This window comes from Dromiciops gliroides, chromosome 1, assembly GCF_019393635.1.
Source record: "Dromiciops gliroides isolate mDroGli1 chromosome 1, mDroGli1.pri, whole genome shotgun sequence".
Taxonomy (NCBI): Eukaryota; Metazoa; Chordata; class Mammalia; order Microbiotheria; family Microbiotheriidae; genus Dromiciops; species Dromiciops gliroides.
Genome location: NC_057861.1, coordinates 527,124,985 through 527,147,675, shown reverse-complemented (window position 1 = coordinate 527,147,675; position 22,691 = coordinate 527,124,985). Strand labels below are relative to the sequence as shown.

Below are 22,691 nucleotides of genomic sequence, written 5' to 3'. Positions count from 1 at the left end.
CACTGCGGCACCTAGCCGCCCCCTATTCTTCTCTTTCAACAGTCACAGCAACTCATGAAGACCCACTACTAAGGTATAGTGAGGTTATAATCTGTGGAGATGGAAGAAGGTGCCTAGTTAAATAGAAAATGCCTTTCATTTGAGTCTTTATTCCTGTGCTTATTAGTTAGTGGTGTGACCTTGGGAAGTCTCACCTAACCTCTCTGGGCTTCACTTTCCTCACCTGTAGAATGATTGGTTTGGACTACATGGCTTCCAAGTACCCCTTCTAGTTTTGAAGGTCTGTAATCCCAATGGTGGAATTCCTAGGTAGAACACCAGGCCTGGAGTTAGGAGGACTTGTGAGTTAAAATCTGACCTAAAAAAATAATAATAAAAATCTGACCGCAAACACTTATTAGCTGTGTAACCCTGGGCAAGTCACTTAACCCAGTTTACCTCAGTTTCCTCATCTGTAAAATGAGCTGGAGAAGGAAATCGTAAATCACTCCAGTGTCTTTGCCAAGAAAACCCCAAATAGGGTCATGTAGAGTTGGATATTACTGATACAACTGAACAATAAAAACGACAAGAAGAATTTCAAGGAATCTCCACACTCCTTGAAACCATGGATTACTGGAATATTCAACTATGAAAAGGAGATTTAGGAAAGGAGGGGGAATGAGAGGGATGGTGGCCAATTCCTCTCAATTTATTTCCAGGCCAAACTAGTCATCTTTTGTGAGTCACTTGGGTTCAACATCTCAAATTTTATTTTCCTTTTGGTAAAATTAGCACCAAATGCTTTCTAACTCGAAAAAGAAAAGGAAGAAAAACAAGTTTCAGACTGGGAAAGGCTTTTGAGCTAATTAAAATATTTTAAATGCTCTGTAGGAACAAAATATAATCAACTGAGGAGAGTTTAAATTCATATTCTGCACACCTGCAAGATCTGTCTCCAAATAGCCCTTTTCAGCTGTGTTCTTCCATGATTCTAGTCAGAAATTGTTAAAGGAGCTTCATTTGACTTAGAATAGTAACATTTTACCCCAAACCATATAGGTCTAACCCTGCACTCTCTCATTTTACAGAGGAGGAAACTGAGGTCTGGAGGAAAAAAAAAGGATTTGCTAAGGGTGCTACACTGAGGGGTGGGATCAGAACTAGAACTCAAGTCTTTACACCCTTTCTGTTGCTCTGTATCAAATATCTGCCCGAGTTGGTCCCCCCCACTCCCCACTCCACCCCAGAATTCACCCCCTCCTCACTTTTTTTTTCTTTGGTGAGGCAATAGGGGTTAAGTGATTTGCCTAGGGTCACACAGCTAGTAAGTGTTAAGTATCTAAGGCCAGATTTGAACTCAGGTCCTCCTGACTCTAGGGCCGGTGCTCTATCCACTGCTCCACCTAGCTGCCCTTTCCTTCCTCGCTTTTACTGCTTGGAAAACCTAGCTTCCTACAGGACATAGCCTAGGTGTAACCCCTTACACAAAGCCATTCCTCATCTGCCCAGTTGTTAAAACTTTCTCCTTCTTGAAATGACTTAGTATTGTTTTGAACATACTTTGTATCTACTTATCTGAATATATATATATATGTAATATAAGCTTCCTGAGGGTAGGAACTAATTTTTTTTTAACCAATAGGGATAGGGACTTGACCTGTGGTTTCATTGATTTAAAGTACTTCCAGTGAAGAGCTTCCCTCTGCTAAAGCAGGTCAGCACCTTCTCTGAAAATATATAGCCTAGGGCACTGCCCCCATGAAATAGCCAGTATATATCAAAAGTGAGAGCTTCCTGAACATAGTAGGTACTTCATAACTTTAAAAGCACATAGTAGGCCCTTAATGAATAAAACAAAGTACATTGTCAGGCACATAGTAAGCTTGTTAACTTAATACCCATCAAACTGTATTAAATTTCAGTAAAGAGTCTTAATAACTTAAAATTTAACTTAAAAAGCACCTAGTAGGGCCTTAATAAATAAAACAAAACACCCTGTCAGGCACATAGTAAACACGTAATAAATGCTTGTTGACTTAATACCTATCAAATTGAAATAAATTTCAGCAAAGAGTCAAGATCCCCTACATCTCGGTGCTGACAGCAAATTACTTTTCCATAGAAGGTTTTCTCTGATCTCTCTTGCTCTCTTTTGTAAATTCCAGAGACTGAAAAAAAGGGCCTTTGACCTCTGGATTTTTCTTGTTTTCACATAAATGGCATTGATTTTATTCATTCCGGAGGTGGACTTTGGCTCCATTTGGCTGCTGAGACTGCAGAGGATATTTAAGGGTCTGGGCCCTGTGTGCCCTTGTTTGGTGTGAACGTGGGCTGAAGCAAGTTCTTCTTCCCTCCTGCCAAAGAATCGGTTCCTTCAGCCCTCCTGGGAGGGCACTGATCTGTCTTCCCCAAGAGCCACAAACAACAGCTGGGAATGAGGGAAAAACATTTAAGCAAAGGAGGTCAGCATTTTTTAAAGGGTCCCTTTAAGCAAAGGGACAAAAGGAAGAGAACCTCTTAAGAGCAGTTTTCCAAGCGTTTGTTCCTAAGATTATTTTAAAAACAGTTTTCATAAGGACTTTCTTTTCCACTGTTTGTTCTCTTCCATGACAGCCCAGCCATAGAGCTTTTAGATCCAAATGAGTACAGAGTTATTAGTGTGAATTTTTTTTTCTTTTTTTGCAGGGTAATGAGGGTTAAGTGACTTGCCCAGGGTCACACAGCAAGTAAGTGTGAAGTTTCTGAGGCCAGATTTGAACTCAGGTCCTCCTGAATCTAGGGCCTGTGCTTTATCCACTGTACCACCTAGCTGTCCCTATAAGTATGAATTTGAATATATTTTGGACAATTCCGACTCCTCTGTCCTGGTTGTTCCTGAACAGATGGGATACACACAGTAGCTATGCAGAAAAGTCCTGAGTAAACAATAGCTGAGGAGGGTTTCACGAGGACTCGATTCAACTTCGCAAACATCTATTAAACACCCAGCTATGTGCGAGGGATTCTATAAAGCACCTAGTATGCACCAAGTATAGCACTAAGAGTTTTTTATAAATATTATCTCATTTGATCCTCACAATAGCACTGTGAGGTAGGTGCTATTATTATTCCCATTTTACGTTTAAAGAAACTGAGGAAGACAGAGGGCAAGTGACTTGCCCACAGTCACACAAGTTAATAAGTGTCTGAGGCCAGACACTCCGGTACTCTAACCAACTGTGTCACTAATTGCTTCTAATGTGAAAGTCACTATGCCCAACTATACATACAAAGATGAGAACGTGCAAGCTAACACCATTCTATCTCCCATCACACTACCCTGCTACCCCAAGCCTGGAATATAATCCCAACTCACTCCTACCTCTTAGCTTTCTTTAAGGCTCAGTTCAGTATCTCCTTTGTTGTTTGTTCTTTGGTCATTTTTGGTTGTGTCCAACTCTTCGTGGCCCCATTTTGGGTTTTCTTGGCAAAGACACTGGAGTGGTTTGCCATTTCCTTCTCCAGCTCATTTTACAGATGAAGAAACTGAGGCAAACAGGGTTAAGTGACTTCCCCAGGGTCACACAGCTAGTAAGTGTCTGAGGCTAGATTTGAACTCATGGAGATGAGTCTTCCTGACTCCAGGCCTGGCACTCTGTCCACTGTGCTGCCTAACTGCCTCTCCTATCTTCTGGTAATTTGATAGATGGGACTTGAGGTAGATGAGTCTTCCTGACTCTAGGCCTAGTCCTCTATCGACTTCACTACCAAATTGCCCTGATTATGTCAATACTCTACTATTTAAAAAAAAACCAAACAAACCCCAAACCTTCAGTGACTCTCCATTGCCTACTGGAAAAAAGTATACATTCCTGATCTTGGCATTCTAACCTCTTTACTCTCTGACTTTACTTAGCTTCTCAATCTTAATTTACTAAATCCTCCTTTCCCCACTCTATGGTTCAGCTATACTGGCCTATTCAACATGCCCTTTTCTTAAAGATCATAGATCCAGAGCTGAGAGGGACCTCAGAGGTGTCTTATCTAAGTCCAATTCCTTTATTTTTTTAGATAAAGAAAGGGGAGGCCAGAGAGGTCAAGTTATTTGCCCAAGGTCACAAAGGCAGAGTCAGAGGTGCAATTTTCTCTCTCTCTCTCTCTCTCTCTCTCTCTCTCTCTCTCTCTCTCTCTTCTCTCTCTCAGGGCAATGAGGGTTAAGTGACTTGCCCAGGGTCATACAGCTAGTAAGTATTAAGTGTCTGAGGTCAGATTTGAACTCAGGTCCTCCTGAATCCAGGGCTGGTGCTCTATCCACTGCACCACCTAGCTGCCCACGAGGTACAATTTTAATGTAGGTGCTTTGGCTCCAAAACTAGTGTTTTTCACCCCATACTCAGCTGGCTCTCTTGTCCAGCTTTCTCTCTATCTGAAGGCCTTTGCTCATACTGTTCCCCCAAGCTTGGAATAGGCTTCTCTCCATTTTCATCTGTTAAAATCCTTTCCTTCCTTCAAGGTCCAAAAAAGGTGACACCTGTTCCATGAAATGTGCTCTGCCCTTCCCTTTAGCTGCTGCCAAGGAATGTGATCTCCCCATTCTCAGATTTCTCATTGCCCTTTGCCTTGACTTTTTCCATTTTCCATTTTCCACTTATCATAAGATCATAGATTTAGAATTGGAAGGGACCTTCGAGGTTATCTTGTCTAACTCCACCAATTTACAGATGAAGATACTGAAGCTCAGAGGTAAGGTAACTCATCCAAGGTCAAACCAGTAATAAACATCAGAGTGAGGATTTGAACCTGGGTTCTCTGACTTCAAATCTAGCACTGTTTCTACTTGACCACACATTCATTAAACTCTCCCTTATATCATGATTATTTGTGTACTTACCCTTCTCCCTATCCAAGCAAAAAGTCATTGACAGCAGGGGAGAGATAGAGAGAGAAGAAAAAAATTTTTTCTGGGAGGGTGGTGGTAGAGGATAAGAATCAGGGACCAGGGGGAAGCTAGGTGGCACAGTGGATAAAGCACTGGCCCTGGATTCAGGAGGACCTGAGTTCAAATTTGGCCTCAAATACTTGACATTTACTAGGTGTGTGATCCTGGGCAAGTCACTTAACCCTCATTGCCCCGCAAAATAATAATAACAACAACAACAACAATAATAACAATAATCAGGGATCACCTATGGTTGGTTCTGTTGTCCCCAAGTACTAAGTAAGCCATTTAGTTCTGAGATAGAACATACAGGATGCTCTAGAAGTGCCCACAGGGCCCACGTCCCTTGTTTACCCCCATCCACTAATGATAGATTACATTTAATTCTTAAATTTTAAAAACAGTTCATTTTAAAAAATTTTAATTTGCGGACTAAAACAAGCATACTTTAAAAAAATATGATTGCAAACAAAACTTCAAATCTATTATGTACAACTTCCTTTTTTTTTTTTTTTCAGGGCAGTTGGGGTTAAGTGACTTGCCCAGGGTCACACAGCTAGTAAGTGTTAAGTGTCTGAGGCCGGATTTGAACTCAGGTTCTCCTGAATCCAGGGCCGGTGTTCTAACCACTGTGCCCCCTAGCTGCCCCTCCTATTCCTCTTAAATATATAATAGTTATCATGTCAATTCCCTCTTTTCCCCTCCCTTATCCATTAGATACAAATGTATAAGTAAAAAAGGTATGTGTATATATGTAAAATCATTTGATCCATACTTTCCAGTTCTCTCTCTGCATCAATGGCATTTTCCTTCATATGTCCTTTGTAGGTATAATATTCTAATTAGATAATGCTCTAAGACCCCTTCTAATGCCTCATCCAGACTCTAAGCTGCCTCTGAGTTTTCAAAGGCAAATTCAGGATTGCCATACCAAGCTGCCCCTGTTTTTTGGGCAGGTCCATTGAGAAGCCCTGTGTCTGTGTGTGAACACCTGCCCAGCAGCTAAGTTCAAGAAAAACTCATCAACATGTGCTCTAGGTCAGAGCTAAATGACCTAGTGCTTTAGGGCAATATAGCAAACCCTAGGAAGTTCCTTGCTCTTCTCTTCCTCCCCATCTCTCCCCTTCCCCTCCCCCCATCTTTATTCTTCTCTCTCTCATTCCTTTCCTATTCTCAATGACCTTATGCTCTAACAGGGAGAGAGGCGTGTAAACAAATAACCATTATGTGTGGTAGAGTAGAAAGTAAAGCATAAATGTGAGCTGGGAGGCAGCTAGGTGGCACAGTGGATAGAGCACTGGCCCTGGATTCAGAAGGACCTGAGTTCAAATCTGGCCTCAGACACTTGACACTTACTAGCTGTGTGACCCTGGGCAAGTTCCTTAACCCCAATTGCCTCACCAAAAAAAAAAAAAAAAGAAAAAAAGGAAAAAAAAAGTGAGCTGGATTTGGAATCAGAGGACCTGGATTCAAATTCTGACTGACATTTATTATCTGTCTGACCTTGGGAAAGTCACCTCATCTGTATATCACTGGGGTGAGACTAGATGACCTTAAAGGTCCCTTCCAATTCTAAATCTATGATCTCTTTTTTTGTTTGTTTTTCATTTTTTGTTTTTTTGTGGGGCAATGAGGATTTAAGTGACTTGCCCAGGGTCACACAGCTAGTAAGTGTCAAATGTCTGAGGCCACATTTGAACTCAGGTCCTCCTGAATCCAGGGCCAGTGCTTTATCCACTGTGCCACCTAGCTGTCCCCAATCTGATCCTCTGATAAATGGAAAGTGGAAAAATGTAAGGGGATGCTTTTTAGCCCTTTCCCCCTTAACTCATAAAGAACATTTATAAAAGAGGAGAAGATTTACAATACGCCTCAGCAAACGGAGTCCTTGTGCTGACAGAATCAGAGACCCTTGAAGGACTGAAGAATGTGTTACATACATTATCTCATTTGAGTGTGATCTCAGTTCTGGGGAGGAGACGGGGCAGATGTCATTATTATTCCCATTTAGTGAGGCTCACAGAGATACAGTTACTCACCTATATACCCTCTCCACCTCTCTCCCCACCCCTAAGAAAGTGGCAGAGAAGGGTCTCTGGATCTGGCCTTCTGAGTTCTACTTTGCTGCTCTTTCCTGGCCTCTGGACTGCAGATGTCTAAGGGCCCTTCCAGCTCAAAATCAGTGATGCCTGGTTTCCTTCCAGACTCAGCTCACACTCCACTTTCTGCAAGAAGGCAGTCACAGCCCTACCCCCAGCTGTTAACACCACCTCGCCCTTCCCAAGGTTATCTTCAGTCTACTCTATATGTACCTTATATGTGCCTGGTGCATGTCTTAATTTTAATTACTTTTTTTTTTGTGAAGCAATTGAGGTTAAGTGACTTGTCTAGGGTCACACGGCTAGTAAGTATTAAGTATATGAGGTTGGATTCAAACTCAGGTCCTCCTGAATCCAGGGCCGGTGCTCTATCCACTGCGCCACCTAGCTGCCCCTGGTGCATGTCTTAAAATACATAAAAATAAAATATATAGGATTACAACCAGCCAAAATGTAAGCTCTCTGAAGTCAGGGACTGTTTTTGCCTTTCATCATACCCCCATCACTTAGCATAGTGCCTGCCACATAGTATGAGCTGAAAAAATATTTGTTGATTGATAGATGTCATTTTCCTCCAATGTAAGAGATATATTATGTATATATATATAATATATATGCAAATGTGCTCCTACCACTAAAGCCAGAGTCCATTAACTTTTATTTCTTTATTTGTTCATTCATTCATTAATTCATTTGTTTGTTTTTGGGGGAGGCAGTCAGGGTTAAGTTACTTGCCCAAGGTCACACAGCTAGTAAGTGTCAAGTGTCTGAGGTCAGATTTGAACCTCCTGAATCCAGGGCCAGTGCTTTATCTACTGCACTGCCTAGCTGCCCCCTTTATGAACTTTAAAAAAATATTTTGATAAAGTGCATTTCACTATAATCAGTTTCCTTTGTAATCCTATATATTTTATTTCATGTGTTTAAGACCATGATTCTGAAAATGGGGCCACGGGCTTCATCAGACTGTTGGAGGGGTCCATGACTCCAGAAATGTGAAGAACCTCCACACTAGGGCAGCATTTCCAACCATGTCAGTATTTCCTCCCCATCATGTGGGTTCATGTGACAATGATTTCCATATCATGACACCCTCAGACTCCCCCAGATTATTTAAATCCAAATTGTTCCAAGAGGGATAAATTTAGACCATCAATCTCTATTTTTAAAGAAAAAAAAAGACCGCAGAATGCTTTTTTCCCCCTTGCCTGGTAACAATAATCATCTTGTCAATTATTGTGAGAGCCATCTAACGAGTGAAACCTTAGCCTCCCCAAGGTAATAATCCACCCTCTGCAGGTTATCATTGAACTATTTATAAACTGGGATCAAAATCCAACCTGACTACCCTCAAGAGGAGACCGAACAGCAAGAGACTCCACAGGAACTAACACTGTCATGGAAGGAAAGCCCCATTAACCGAAACATCCTGGTGCTACCATATGCTTAAGAACCTCTCTCCCTGGCAACATCAGGGGGCAGTTCAGCTCAGCTACTTCTCAATAGCTCCTCCTGACATTGCACCATTCTTTGGGGAATCTTAACCTCTAGGGTGACAGGCTTAAAACGTCTTGGTGCCTCAGCCCTTCACGGGGCTCCTCTCCATTAGATTGGGACTCCCAGCTGCAGCTGCCAAGTGTCACCTTTGCTGTCCCCAGCTACTCACTGTTTGGCCCCTGCTGGTGACCATGACATCTGCCTGGAGGCACTGACTGGGCTGAGTGTCTTACTTTTCCCTCCTCCGATGCAGATAAATGTATTCCATTAGTACAAGGGATTGGAATGAGAGAATGTTAGAGCGAGGAGGGGCCTTTGGAAATCATATAGGATAAAGACATGTTTTGGGGAGGCCCTGTAACTGTGATTTAATTGGGGTGCTGTTGATTACTGTTTGGCAGCCTACAGGCTCATGTTGTTTGGGCTCATCCTGTGGGTGATGTGGCCCGATGTTGAAACCCAGCATGGAGAGATCCAGTCCTTTGGAGTCAGAGAGACCTGGCTCCACGGGTGGTAATGTGTTGGAGGCAGGATGTGAATCCAGAAACCCCAAAGACTGGCTCTCTCCACTGTTTCTCAACAGAGGGCCATGTTATCCCGAATGCACCAAATCTCAAAGGATCACAGATTTATAGCTGGACGGAACCATTAGTGCAACTCCCTTCCTATACAAGATGATGAGGAAAATGAGGCAGAAAAAGTTTAAAGTTGACTTGCTCAGGATTTCATGGCTAATGAGGATCTGAGGCAAGATTTGAACTCCAATCTTCCTTACCCATAGACTCCTAGCTCTCCAATGAAGGAAGGAGGGGGGCACATTCATTCATCTCCTCTTCTGGGACAGATTTGGTTATTTTTTTTTTTTTGGTGAGGCAGTTGGGGTTAAGTGACTTGCCCAGGGTCACATAGCTAGTAAGTATCAAGTGTCTGAGTCCGGATTTGAACTCAGGTCCTCCTGAATCCAGGGCCAGTACTCTATGCACTGCACCACCTAGCTGTCCCTGGTTATTTTTTTTTTAAGAGTTAAAGCTTCCTTCTTATTGCTCCACCCATCTCCCTTGCTGTTTCTTTCCCTGGTGTGGCCAGCAGGTGTGTAGGATGAAGGGTTTAAAGTCAGAAAGAAAGGGTCTTCTTTGGATCTCACTCCATAAAGCTGGACTTTAGTGCTTTCTCAGGATGACCCTCCTATCATGCTCCCTTCCCCCATCTCCTACTTCTTTAAGGAGGAATAAAGGTCCCATTTCTTCACCCTGATACACTAGCAGGTAAGCTTTATCCCAGGTACACTAGCAGATCAAAGTGTCAGGCACTGTTTCTAGAGTCAAACTGCCCCTCTCCATTATTAAGATCTCGTTTTAGTAGCCTGGCTCAAAGATGTACCTTTAAGAGAAAAAATCCATTAGACAACAATTCTATTTAGACCAACAGGCTGAATTTGGTGACTGAGGTCATTGGATTCCCTAGAAAGGCAATGAAGGGAAGACGAATTCCCCAAGAAACAGAGCATTCACTGATCCCTCCTGAGGGACCCTGGCTGAGTCCAATCAGCTTTCAGAAGATGAGATCAGCTGGGCTATTGGATCCTAGGTATTTTCTTTTCTTTTTTAAGTTTATGCTGGCTCAGACCAATAAAGCAGGTATAAAAGTAGATGGCCAGCTGCTATTAGACAGGCACTGTCTTCCAGTTTGGTCTCTGGTAGGTACCTGAAGCAAAGCTGGTGGGGTGGGTGAGGTGGGGAGGTGGTGAATATGGGAAACTCTTTAGCACCAACTGTCCTAAAGTGAGATAGGAATCCTCCTGAGGGAAACCTGTGCAAGAGGAGTGGAGAATACAGGCAGAACTAGGAAGCTATGAACTGAGCATGGTAGGAGGGCAGGGCATAGACCAGCCTATGATGAAAAGAGGATGAGACCTAAGTTATACAAGGTCTCCCTGAGTGCCTATGATTTGTGGGACCATGCCACAAGATGCCGTGGCTTTTCAAGGAAGGGGTAAAGAAAGGCAGAGTTGGTGAGCTAGCAGTGAAGGTATGGCATAATATGTCCCAGGAATGATTGAATGAATGAAAAAAAAAATTATTAAGCACTTACTGTTTACAAAGCCCTGTCTATGCACTGGGAATACAAACAGGAAAAGCAAGACTACAGAAAAGATATAGGGGGCAGCTAGGTGGCGCAGTGGATAGAGCACTGGCCCTGAATTCAGGAGGACCTGAGTTCAAATCTGGCCTCAGACCCTTGACACTTACTAGCTGTGTGACCCTGGGCAAGTCACTTAACCCCAATTGCCTCACCAAAAAAAAAAGATATAGGATCTGGGGTGGCCAAAGAGGCATTCTATTACCCTGCCTTCATGACATTACAAATGTGGACAGGAAAAGGACTTCTGCACTCATCTTACAGATGAGGCTCAGGGAAATGGAAAGAGTTATCCAAGTTCACACATAGGCAGAATTGGAACCCAGGTCCTTGGACTGGATCCAGTCAGGGCTCTTTCCAAGGTACCCCTCAGTCAGGCAGTCAAGGTCCTTTGAATCAGAGCCAGTTTTTAAAAGTACAGACGTTCTAATTAGAATGAATGGAAGAAGATTTTTTTTTTTTGGTCTGTATGCATTAGAGTAATTAAAAACGAACTCATCCTCTAGTCTTATGCAATCATTTTGCTTTAATGATAGGCCTGATGACTTTTAATAAGGTTTACAGATACCTTTTCATGTGGGCTTGGGTCTCATGTCCTTCATGATGTTATCTGCTATGATGCTGAACCCAGGAAGGCCAGATTGCAAATTGGATAATGCAGTTAAGATGTTAAGGGCAGTGAGGCCTGCCCTTAGTGGAGTGATAAAAAGAAGTTTAGGAGAAATTGCTGGCCTGGGTCCAGTGAGATGTGCTCTTAAAAGAGGAATGAGAAATATGGGTCAGATTCATGCAGATGGCTGTGGGTGCTTATTCCAAAGAATTATATAAATGAGAGAGAGAGAGAGAGAGAGAGAGAGAGAGAGAGAGAGAGAGAGAGAGAGAGAGAGGAAAGAGAGGAGGGAGGGGGAGGGAGAGGGAGGGAGGGAGAGAGAGGAGGCAGGGAAGGAGAGAGAGAGAAAGAGAGAAGGAGGGAGGAGGAGGGAGAGGGAGGGAGAGAGAGGGGGAGAGAAGGAGAGAGAGAGAGAGAGAGAGAGAGAGAGAAGGACGGAGGAGGGAGAGGAAGGGAGGAGAGAGAGGGAAGGAGGCCAGGAAAAAGAGTGGGGAAGGAGAGAGGGAGGGGAGAGAGAAAGAGAGAAGGAGGGAGGAGGAGGGAGAGGGAAGGAGGCCAGGAAAAAGAGTGGGGAAGGAGAGAGGGAGGGGAGAGAGAAAGAGAGAAGGAGGGAGGAGGAGGGAGAGGGAGGGAGGCAGGGAGAAGGAGGGAAAAAGAGGGGGAAGGAGAGAGGGAGGGGAGAGAGAGGGAGGGAGGAAGGAGGGGAAGGGAGAGAGAGGGGGAGAGAAGGAGAGAGAGAGAAGGAGGGAGGAGGGAAAGGGAGGGAGGCTGGGAAAAGAGTAGGGAAGGAGAGAGGGAGGGGAGAGAGAAAGAGAAAAGAAGGGAGGGAGAAGGTGGAGGGATGAGAGAGAGAGAGAGAGAGAGAGAGAGAGAGAGAGAGGAAAAGAGAGAATCAGTCATCAGATCAGCTGAGAAACAAAACCTATGAGCTAGAAGAGACCTTAGACATTGCCTACTGTGGCAGAGGAAACTGAAGTCCAGAGAGAAGAAACTTGATTACCTCAAGCTACTGACAGACACAGGACTAAAACCCAGATTTCCAGACTGCCCACCCAGTCCTGTGTTCCATGAGTCTGACTCATAGGACTGGGTCTTTGGAACTTGCAGAAGCAACTAGATTGTATCTCAGAGCTAGAAGGGACCTCAGCGATTGTCTAGTCCAACCCTCTCTCTCTCTCTTTTTTTTTTTTCAGAAATTTTTTTTTTTGGTGGGGCAATGGGTGTTAAGTGACTTGCCCAGGGTCACACAGCTAGTATGTGTCAAGTGTCTGAGGCCAGATTTGAACTCAGGTACTCCTGAATCCAAGGCCGGTGCTTTATCCACTGCGCCACCTAGCTGCAGCCCCCCCTCCCCCAGCCCTCTCTCTCTCTCTCTCTCTCTCTTTTTTTTTTTTTGCGGGGCAATGGGGGTTAAGTGACTTGCCCAGAGTCACACAGCCAGTGTTAAGTGTCTGAGGCCAGATTTGAACTCAGGTCCTCCTGACTCCAGGGCCGGTGCTCTATCCACTGCGCCATCTAGCTGCCCCCGCCCTCTCTTTTTATAGAGTAACATCTAGATCAGGGATTCTTAGTCTGGGGTCCGAGGATAATTGGATAGTTTTCAGGGTTTCATTGAACAGAAACTTGGATGGGAAAAAAAGTTACCTCATTATTTCAATAGAATTGGTCTCCTTTGTGATCCTAAGTGTTTTATTTTTTGGCATTTAAAAATAGCATTCTGAGAAGGTGCCTGTAGGCTTGGCCACACTGTCTAAGAGGGTCTATGATAAAAAGATTAAGGACTTCTGCCCTAGGTCTCATTTAGGAGAACAATGAGGCTACGACCAATGGGCAGGAGCTCCTCATAGATCTTATAGACTGCATGCGTGTCCCCTTCCGTGGCAGCAGAATAAAAGCAGATTAATGATCTCTGATGGTCAGCATACCTTGACCTTTGTGTTACAGTGGAGTCCCTTGTGGGCTATAAGTCTTCATTCACTACCTGGAAAGCCACTCACTTAGGTGAAGACTAAATATTTCTCTAGAAGTTTTCAAAGCTTCCACCCTGAAAATAGAATTTATTTATTGTAGAAATGACACCTGGTCAAAATGATCGCTGATTAAAATCTATAATTCCCCAACTCTATTATCACTATGATTAGTATTATTCTCTCGCTTACATTTTATATTTTAATCACCTGATTGACAAGAAATGGAAAGATTAATAAGAAAATGTCTTGTTTGTAGGAGCCTCTCACTTTATGAGTGTTGAAGATCATTTTGACTTCAATCCTTTATTTATTTGTCTATTCATTCACTCACTCATTTATTCATCCATCCATCTATCTATCTCTCTATCTCTCTCTCTCTCTCTATCTATCTATCTATCTATCATCTACCTGTCTGTCTGCTTGCCTGCCTGCCTATCTCCTGGCAGACTTGTGATTGTATTGGCATAAAGAACTCCCTCCAGTTGAGGGTACTCCTACCAGTATAGATGAACCCTTGCTTTGCACCCTACAGTCTTGGAGACTAGCTTAGGGCATCGGAAGGGCGAGCAGTCAGCCCAGGATCACACAGTTAGTATGTGACAGAGACAGACCTCGCACTCAGGCCTTCTTTGGACTCTGCAGTTCTGTCTCTGGATTTTCACTTAACCTTTTAGGGAATACAAATCAAATCCTGCTCCAGTGAGTTCAAAGGGACAGTCCCCAATTCTTCTGCTTCCATGGAATGTTGCTGGGACTTGGGCATCCTAGTGGGACAGTGTGGGAGAGTGTCTGTGCAGTCAGAAGACCCCGGGCTCCAGGCCTGACTCTGCTATTTGCTAGGGCTGCGACCTTGGGAGTCACACAACCTTCACAGCACAATGAGAAGAGGGCTGGATTTGTAGTTAGAAAAGCTGGAGTCAATCCCAGCCTTGTTCCTTATTACCTGTGTGGCTGTGAAAGTCATTTAATGTCTCTGGTTTTCAGTTTTCTAATGTGTAAAATAATCTTCAAGACCCTTCTCAGTTTGTTTGGATTTTTTTTTTTAAGCAATCATGATTAAGTGACTTACCCAGGGTCACACAGCTAGTAAATGTCTGAGGTCACATTTGAACTCAGGTCCTCCTGACCCCAGACCCCAGCACTCTAGCCACTGTGCCTCCTAGATGCTCCCCTTCAGGTTTTTTTGAGGGGTTGGGGTTTGGAGGCAGTTGGGGTTAAGTGATTTGCCCAGGGTCACACAGGTAGTAAGTGCAGGGGCCGGATTTGAACTCAGGTACTCCTAAATCCAGGGCTGGTGCTTTATCCATTGCGTCACCTAGCTGCACCCCCCGCCACTTAGTTTTTAATCTATGATGCTATAACCTCCCCTCACCCCAGCCTTGGGTTTCTCATTGGCAAATGGGTACAGCGATGCTTGTAGTAGTATTGTTATGAGGATCCAATGAGATTATGTCTATAAGATGTTTTGTAACCATAAATCACTATAGAAATATGAATTTTATTAAAACTTGGAAATGCAGAGATTGTTGTTGAGACCGTGTCAGTTACAGTGGGATTAGATGTGTTGTTGAATCAGAACAAGCCATTAGCAGAGCTTGTCCATTTATATCAAAGACAGTGCCTGTGGCTGCCCCTAGAAATCTTGGCTATACATGGGGAAGAATGAAATAAAGGGGAAGTGGGGAAAAATGGGAAGCAAGAAAATAGGAAATGCAGTGGGAGAGGGAGGCAATAGAGAAGGAGGAGAGGAAGAGATGTATATGGTAGGAATAATAAGACACCACAGACTGGGGCAGCTAGGTGGCACAGTGGATAGAGCACTGGCCCTGGATTCAGGAGGACCCAAGTTCAAATCCAGTCTCAGGAACTTACTAGCTGTGTAACCCTGGGCAAGTCACTTAACCCTTATTGCCTCACCCCAGTTTGGGAACAAGGGAGACTTGGGTTCAAATCCTGTCTCTGCCACCAGCTTCCAGTGTGACCTTGGGCAAATCACTTCCCCCATACTAGGCCTCATTATCTTCCTCTGTAAATTTAGGGGATTGGAGTCAATGATGATTTCTGGGGTCTCTTCCAGCTCCGACATTCTGTGAAACTCTATATGTCCCTTGCCACAACTCCAGCCCATTTCAAAGGGCTTGGCTTCTTCTGAGACCAAAGGGCCAGAGAGATTATAACGTGCCTCAGAAAATCAAGGAGATTGCAAGGGCACAGCAAGGAAATGGAGATCCCCCGGGGGGGGGGGGTTAAAGTCAGAAGACCCTCTATCTATAGCAATCTATTTAGAGCATAAAGCAAGATCCTTAGTCTCAAGTGACCTCCTTCTAGCAAAGTGAGTCAGAGTCATTGGAGAAGAATATTTGCCACTCTCTACACTAATTATAAATAACAGCTTACCTTTCTATAGCCATTTGGGATGCAACATATAAAAACTCTTTTCTTACAACAGTTTCATGAGGTAGGTAAAATTATTCCTATGCCTGTTTCACAGCCATAGAAGAGAGGGCTATATTTCAGCTAGTGGAGAAAGGTGTAGCCTTGGAACCACAAAGCCCTGAGTTCAAGTCCAGCTTCTGGTCCATATTGGTTGTATGGCCACAGGTAAATGGTTTAACTTCTCAAAACCCTCTAGAATCACAGAACTGAAATGGACCTCATTCCTTGGAAGGTGATCTTGGTCAACCCATGTACCAAAAGAGTGTCCACTGTAAAATACCTTACAAGTACAGCTAGGTGGCACAGCAGATAGAGCACCGGCCCTAGATTCAGGACCTGAGTTCAAATCCAGCCTCAGACACTTAACAGTTACTAGCTGTGTGACCCTGGGCAAGTCACTTAACCCCAAGTGCCCCCTCCCCCCCCCAACAAAGATACCTTACTAGTAATCGTTCAACCTTTGTCTAGCGGGTTCACCTCAAGGCAGCCCATTCCACTTTGGGGAAGTTCTAATTGTTAGGTGGCTAGGTGGCGTCATAGTGCACAGAGCACCGGGCCTGGAGTCAGGGAGAGACATCTTCCTGAGTTCAAATCCAGCCTCAGACACTTACTAGCTGTGTGACCCTGGGCAAGTCACTTAACCTCTGTCTGCTTCCATTTCTTCACTTGTAAAATGGAAATAATAATAGTACCCACCTCCCAAGGTTGTTGTGAGGATCAAATGAGATATATATAAAGTGCTTTGCAAACCTGAAAGTGATATTTAAATGCCAGCTGATGTCATCAGTGTTGTTGTTGCCTTTAAAATCATATCATGTGGGGCAGCTAGGTGGCACAGTGGATAGAGCACCAGCCCTGGATTCCGGAGGACCTGAGTTCAAATCCGGCCTCAGGCACTTAACAATTACTGTGTGACCCTGGGCAAGTCACTTAACTTCAATTGCCTCACTAAAAAAAAAAAATCTTATCATGCTGTCTCCTTGCTTGGCTCCTGACTTCTCACATCATTCTTTGGTGACCTGAGTTCTATGGTTTCCAGTTCCCCCATTTCCCCTTCCTTTTAGACTCTCTCCTTTTCTTGCAATCAAGGTACAAAGGCAATAACATATACCCATTCAATTTCACCTGCCCAGAATTGATCAAATCCAGTACATATAGAGTACTATATCAGACCCTGACACGGGGGTAGTAATTAATCAATCATTAAACATTTATTAAGCACTTAATATGTGCCAGGCACTGTATTAAATGCTAGGGATACAAAAAAGAGGCAAAAAACTTTCCCTGCCCTCTAGGAGCTCACAGTCTAAGAGGGAGGACAACATGCAAACAAATATATACAAAGCAAGCTATATACATGATAAACAGGAAATAATTAATAGAGAAAATTAACTTGAATTAAGAAAGAATGGGAAAGGTTTCCAATAAAAGATGGGATTTCAGTTGGGACTTAAAGGAAGCTAGGGAGGGCAGTAGGTGGAGTGTGGGAGGGAAAGTGTTCCAGGCATGGGGAAGTCAGGAAAAATTTCCGGAGCTTAGAGATAGACAACAAATCAAATTCTTCAAGGAGCTTATTGTCTACTCTGGTGAAATCCCATGTTCTCTTCTTTTCTCTGGCCTCCTGCAGTTACAAAGGAAGCCCAGCCTCCTGCTCCCCATCCCCTTTTGGTTCCTTCCTCAATTAAATCAAGATGCCAGGAGGTTACAAAGGTGAGTGTACCGAAGATGTGGATCCCATGCCTTTCCTGACACCCCCAGAGAAGGAGAGGATCGAAGCTATGAACAAGCCTTATGACATCAAGAGATCGTGCTGGGTGAAGGATGAAAAGGAGGGCTTCGTTGCTGGTGAGATCCAATCTGAGCAGGGAGACCAAGTCACCGTTAAGACTGTCACCAACCAGGTAAGCAGGGAGAGTTCCTGCGGGGTAGACCCCAATTCCAGGAGTTACCATGGCATACCAATGATCAGAGGATGACAGATTTACAGCAGAAAGGGATGAGAGACAGTCATTTTATAGATGAGGAAAATGAAGCTTAAGAAGTGACAAGCCCATGGTCACACAGCTTGCTAGTAAGTAAGTGTCAAAGACAGGATTCAAACCCAGCTCCTCTGAGTCCAGATCAAGGGCACTTTCCACTAACTTGTGCTGATAGAAAGTCCAGTCCAAGAAGGCCACATCTGTTCCAACTCCCATACTTTACAGTTGAGGAAACTGAGGCCCACCAAGCTTAAGCAATTTGCTCAGCGTTATAGGGCAGCTATGAGATGAAGGGTAGTTGGGTGGCACAGTGAATAGAGTACCAGGCCTGGAGTCAGGAAGACCTGAGTTCAAATCTGGCCTTAGATACTTACTAGCTGTGTGATCCTAGGCAAGTCACTTAACCCCAATTGCCTTTCCCCCCTCCCCCCAAAAAGAAAGAACATAGAATTTGGTGCCAAACAACCCAGATTTAAGTTCTAATTTTGCCACTTAGGTGACATGAGGGTAAATCATAAGGTTCTCTTTCTGAGCCTTCATTTTCTCATCGACAACTAATGATAACTAATAATTATTAGTGCCTAAAAGTACTAATAACACCAATATAGATTTAAAGCTGGAAAGTCATCTAATTCAATGTCCTCATTTTATAGATGAAGAAACTGAGGCCCAGCAAGGTTAAGTAATTTTCCCAGGATCACCCAAACAGTAAATGGTAGAGCAGGACTGTGAACTTAGGTCCTTGAGAAGTGGCATGGTAAAGTGGATAGATGGCAAACTTTGGAACCGGAAAGGCTTGGGTTCAAATCCTGCCTGTAATACATCCTGGCTTTTACAAACTCAAGCAAGTCACAAAACTTTTTCTGAGCCTCAGTTTCCCCATCCACAAAATAGGAATAATAATATTTGTACTACCTATTCCTCATAGGCTATAATCTTAAGGTGATACAGAAATGCATACTATTATTGTGAGAATCATCTTAGTTTGTTAACAAGCATTTATTAAGCACCTAGTATGTGCCAGCTACTTTGCCTGCTAAATGCCAGAGATACAAAGAAAGGGAAAAGACAGTCCCTACTTTCAAGGAGCTAGAAGTTTAATGGTGGAGGGGGCAGGAACAACCTGCAAACAACTGTGCAAACAAGATACAGACAGAATAAATTGGAGATGATAATAAACAGAGAGGAGGCAGTAGCATTAAGTGGAATTGGGGAAGCCTCCTTATGGAAGGTTGGATTTTAACTGAGACTTGAAGAAAACCAGTGAAGTCTAAAGGTAGCAATGAAGAGGGAGAGACAAGCGTGGACAATCCATGAAAATGCTGAGTTGGAAAATGGAGAGGAACAATAAGGAGACCAAGAACATGTAGGGAAAAGTAAGGTATAAGAAGACAAGAAAGGTGGGAAGGAGCCAGGTTATAGAGGGTTTTATAAGCTAATCAGAGGAGTTTGCATTTGATCCTGCACATGATAGGGAACCACTGGAGTTTATTGAATGTGTGTGTGTGTGTGTATGTGAAAGAGAGAGAGAGAGAAAGACAGATGGATGGATGGATGGATGGATGGATGGATGGATGGATGGATGGATGGATGGAAGGAAGGAAGATGGACAGACAGAAAGAGGCGACAGAGACAAAGAGAATGAGAGATTTGTTCTTTCTTCTTCCTTCTTCTTCTTCTTCTTCTTCTTCTTCTTCTTCTTGGCGGGGCAGTGAGGATTAAGTGACTTGCCCAGGGTCACACAGCTAGTAAGTGTCCAGTGTCTGAGGCCAGATTTGAACTCAGGTCCTCCTGAATCCAGGGCCAGTGCTTTATCCACTGTGCCACCTAGCTGCCCTGAGATTTGTCCTTTAGGAAGATCCCTTTGACAACTGAGTCGAGGATGGACAGGAAGGGGGAGAGACAAGACATGAAGACTATTGTAACAGTACAAATGTGAGGAGATGGGGGCCTATACCAGAGTGGGGGCAGTATCAGGAGAGAGAAGGGAGCATATACTGTATAAAGAGATGTTACAAAGATAAAATCAGCAGCCCTTAACAGCAGATGGGATATTGGGAGGGGTGAGAGAGAGTTAGGAGTCAAGGATGACTCCTAGGTTGTGAGCCTGGGTAAATGGGAAGATGGGGGTATGCTCCAAAGGAATAGGGAAGTTAGGAAGAGGGGAGAGTTTGGGGGTAGGGAATGATAATGAGATCAGTCTTGGACAGACAAGATGTCTGTGAGACATCCAGTTTGAGATGCCCATTGAGTAGCTGGAGATAGAGGTTGGGAGAGAAGTTAGAGCTAGACAAATACCTTTGAGAATCATCAGCTGAGAGATGATCATTGAATTCATGAGAGCCAACAAGATCACCACGTGAAAGTGTAGCGAGGAAGAAGAGAAGAGGACCCAAGGAGATTGATCCATTCTCTTGAAGGCACTTTTCCCCACTGTCGAGTGAGTTTATCAGCTTGGTTGACTGTCCCAAGCCTTTGTCTCCCAGTAATGTTTGTCAAGGGCTGCCCACTTCCTTGGCTAAGTTGGCTAATGAGGGAAGCCAACCTCTTTGGGACACGCAGAAGTCACACATTTGTGCCTTCCTCCCCACCTTCTGAGCAGAGAAGATAGAGGAAGCCATAGGGAATGAAGCACTGGGCTTAATATGGTTATTGAACATGAAAGTCAAGTTCTATTCTCAGGAGAAATGCATTTTCTGGGAAGGCAGGGGATTACAGAGGCATATTGCTCAATGGGATACCCCAAGGTCCATATGTGACTAAGGGCAGAATGATTAAGTTAAGGACTGACTTGGATTGCTTTCTGGCATCTGGAATACACAAGTGAGGCTTGTGGATTTAGAGAGGAGGAATGTGTGTCGCCTTGCCCTAACAAACTATTATGCTAAAGTTAGGCCTCTCAAGGACCTGGGTTCAAACCCCTGTTCTGCCATTTACCCGTTATGTGGCCTTGGGCAAGTTACAGAACCTTTCTGGTCTCAGTTTCTTCATCTATAAAATGGGAGGAATGGATTAGATGACTTCTGAGGTTCCTTTCAAATTTAATCTCTATTAGTGTAAATGTTTTTCCCATTTTGTGGATGAGAAAATTGAGGCCCAGACTTACCTAATGTCACATAAAGGGCAGAGCCAGGAATTGAACTCAAATCCCTGGCACCAAATCCAGTCCTCTTTATACCATGCAATGCTGACCACCTAGTAAGAGAGACAATTAAGTTTGGACGAACTCCAGAAGTCCAGAAATATCTAGAGGTGGTTGTCGGACCTTCAACTCAAGGGTAGCCTGGCCAGATTCTCATCATCCTTCTATCTACTTATTTTTGGCTTTAACTCTCAAAAAGGCTATTTTTCTTTTCCTTTCTAGTCCCGGTGGGGAGCCTGGGGGTGTCTTTATAAAGAAAAAAAGGGAATGGGAACAGATTGCTGTACTGTGCTGCAACCACCCTTCCCAGCCCCTCCCCGCCCCCTCTGGGCAAGCTGCCAATAGCCATGTCTTCTTGGCCAGCGGCATCTCAGGAGCCAAGTCTACCAAAGAACAGTCACTATTTTTGCTTCCCTTCAAGCTGCCAGACTGAATCTGGCTGAAGGAGAAGTGTGGGAAGAAGGCTGCATGGTCAGTCAGAGGGGGCTCTAAGGCCTATGAAGCAGTTGTGGTCATGTTTCTCTGAATAAGGAATATTCTGATGTTTTTTCAACCCCACAGACACTTACTATGAAGAAAGATGACATCCAGCAGATGAATCCACCCAAGTTCTACCAGGCCAGCGACATGGCTGACATGACTTTTCTGAATGAGGCCAGCGTCCTGGATAACCTCCGCCAGCGTTATACCAACATGAGAATCTATGTAAGTGGAAGAGTGTAGGAGGGGGCAGCTAGGTGGCGCAGTGGATAAAGCACAGATCCTGGATTCAGGAGTACCTGAGTTTAGATACAGCCTCAGACACTTGACACTTACTAGCTGTGTGACTCTGGGCAAGTCACTTAACCGTCATTGCCCCACAAAAAAACAAACAAAAAAAGAGTGTAGAAGGCAGCTAAGTCATCCAGGGTTGCCCGCAGCTTTGGTGAGGGTGGTACAAGATGGAGACCTTTCTGATGATGCAGGTCATCAATGGCCGAGCCCCTTTATTCCACAGACAGGATGACTTCCATATTGCTTAAGTTTGGGGTAAACTGGTATTCATCGGGCAAGTCAGCTTAGAAATAATGGTTTCGACTCCTTACTCAGTAGACAAGGAAAGACCAAGTATGGATAGAATTCCAGCCTTGGAGTCAGGAGATCCAGGTTCAAATCCCACCTCAGACCCTTACTAATTGTGTGACCAAGGGCAAGTCAGACTTCAACTTCCTCATCTGGAAAAGGAAGCTAACAATTGTTGTGCCGACCTCATGGGATTGTTCTAAGGAAAGTGTTTTGTAAGCCTTAAAGCACTATAGAAATTTGAGGTAGCACTATTATTACCGTTAATAAATGCCAGTTCACTCCAAGTTGAGGCATAATTTTTTTTCAGTTTCTTTCCTGAGGCTGTGTGACAGAGAAAGCTCACTCCTCCTATCCCATCCCTATAACATCATTTCCAAGATAGTTTCAGAAGGAGTCTTTTTCCCTGCCCCAAGATTTCTTTTTCCCCCCATTTGTTCATTCCTTCCTTCCTTCCTTCATTTGTTTGTTCGTTCGTTTGTACATTCATTTATTTACTTGTTCATTCATTCATTCAATCATTTATTCATTCATTTACTTATTTATTTGTTCATTTATTTATCTATCTGTTCATCTTTCTTTCCTTCCTCCCTTCCTTCCTTCCTTCCTTCTTTTCTTTCTTTCTTTCTTTCTTTCTTTCTTTCTTTCTTTCTTTCTTTCTTCTTTCTTTCTTTCTTTCTTTCTTTTTTCTTTCTTCTTTCTTTCTTTCTTTCTTTCTTTCTTTCTTTTTTCTGCCCCAATATTTCTAGCATCCTATTTATACCTTAATTGAGAGGGAGCCTGACAAAGTGAAGCAAGTGCTGGCCTTTGAGACAAGAGAGAACTGGGTTTGAATCCTGGCTTCAGAAACCTACCAG

The 22,691-nt window shown here is 43.7% G+C and overlaps 1 protein-coding gene across 1 annotated transcript in view; it reads left to right on the top strand.

Annotated features, from left to right (window-relative positions):
* The first annotated feature begins 17,342 nt into the window (after positions 1-17,342).
* The window catches only part of LOC122730559 (myosin-16), an 85,072-nt gene continuing 79,723 nt past the window's right edge, over positions 17,343-22,691 (top strand). The window contains exons 1-2 of the mRNA XM_043969719.1: positions 17,343-17,552; positions 21,334-21,477. Coding sequence (XP_043825654.1) covers positions 17,343-17,552; positions 21,334-21,477 — 354 coding nt within the window. The remainder of the gene's footprint in view (positions 17,553-21,333; positions 21,478-22,691) is intronic.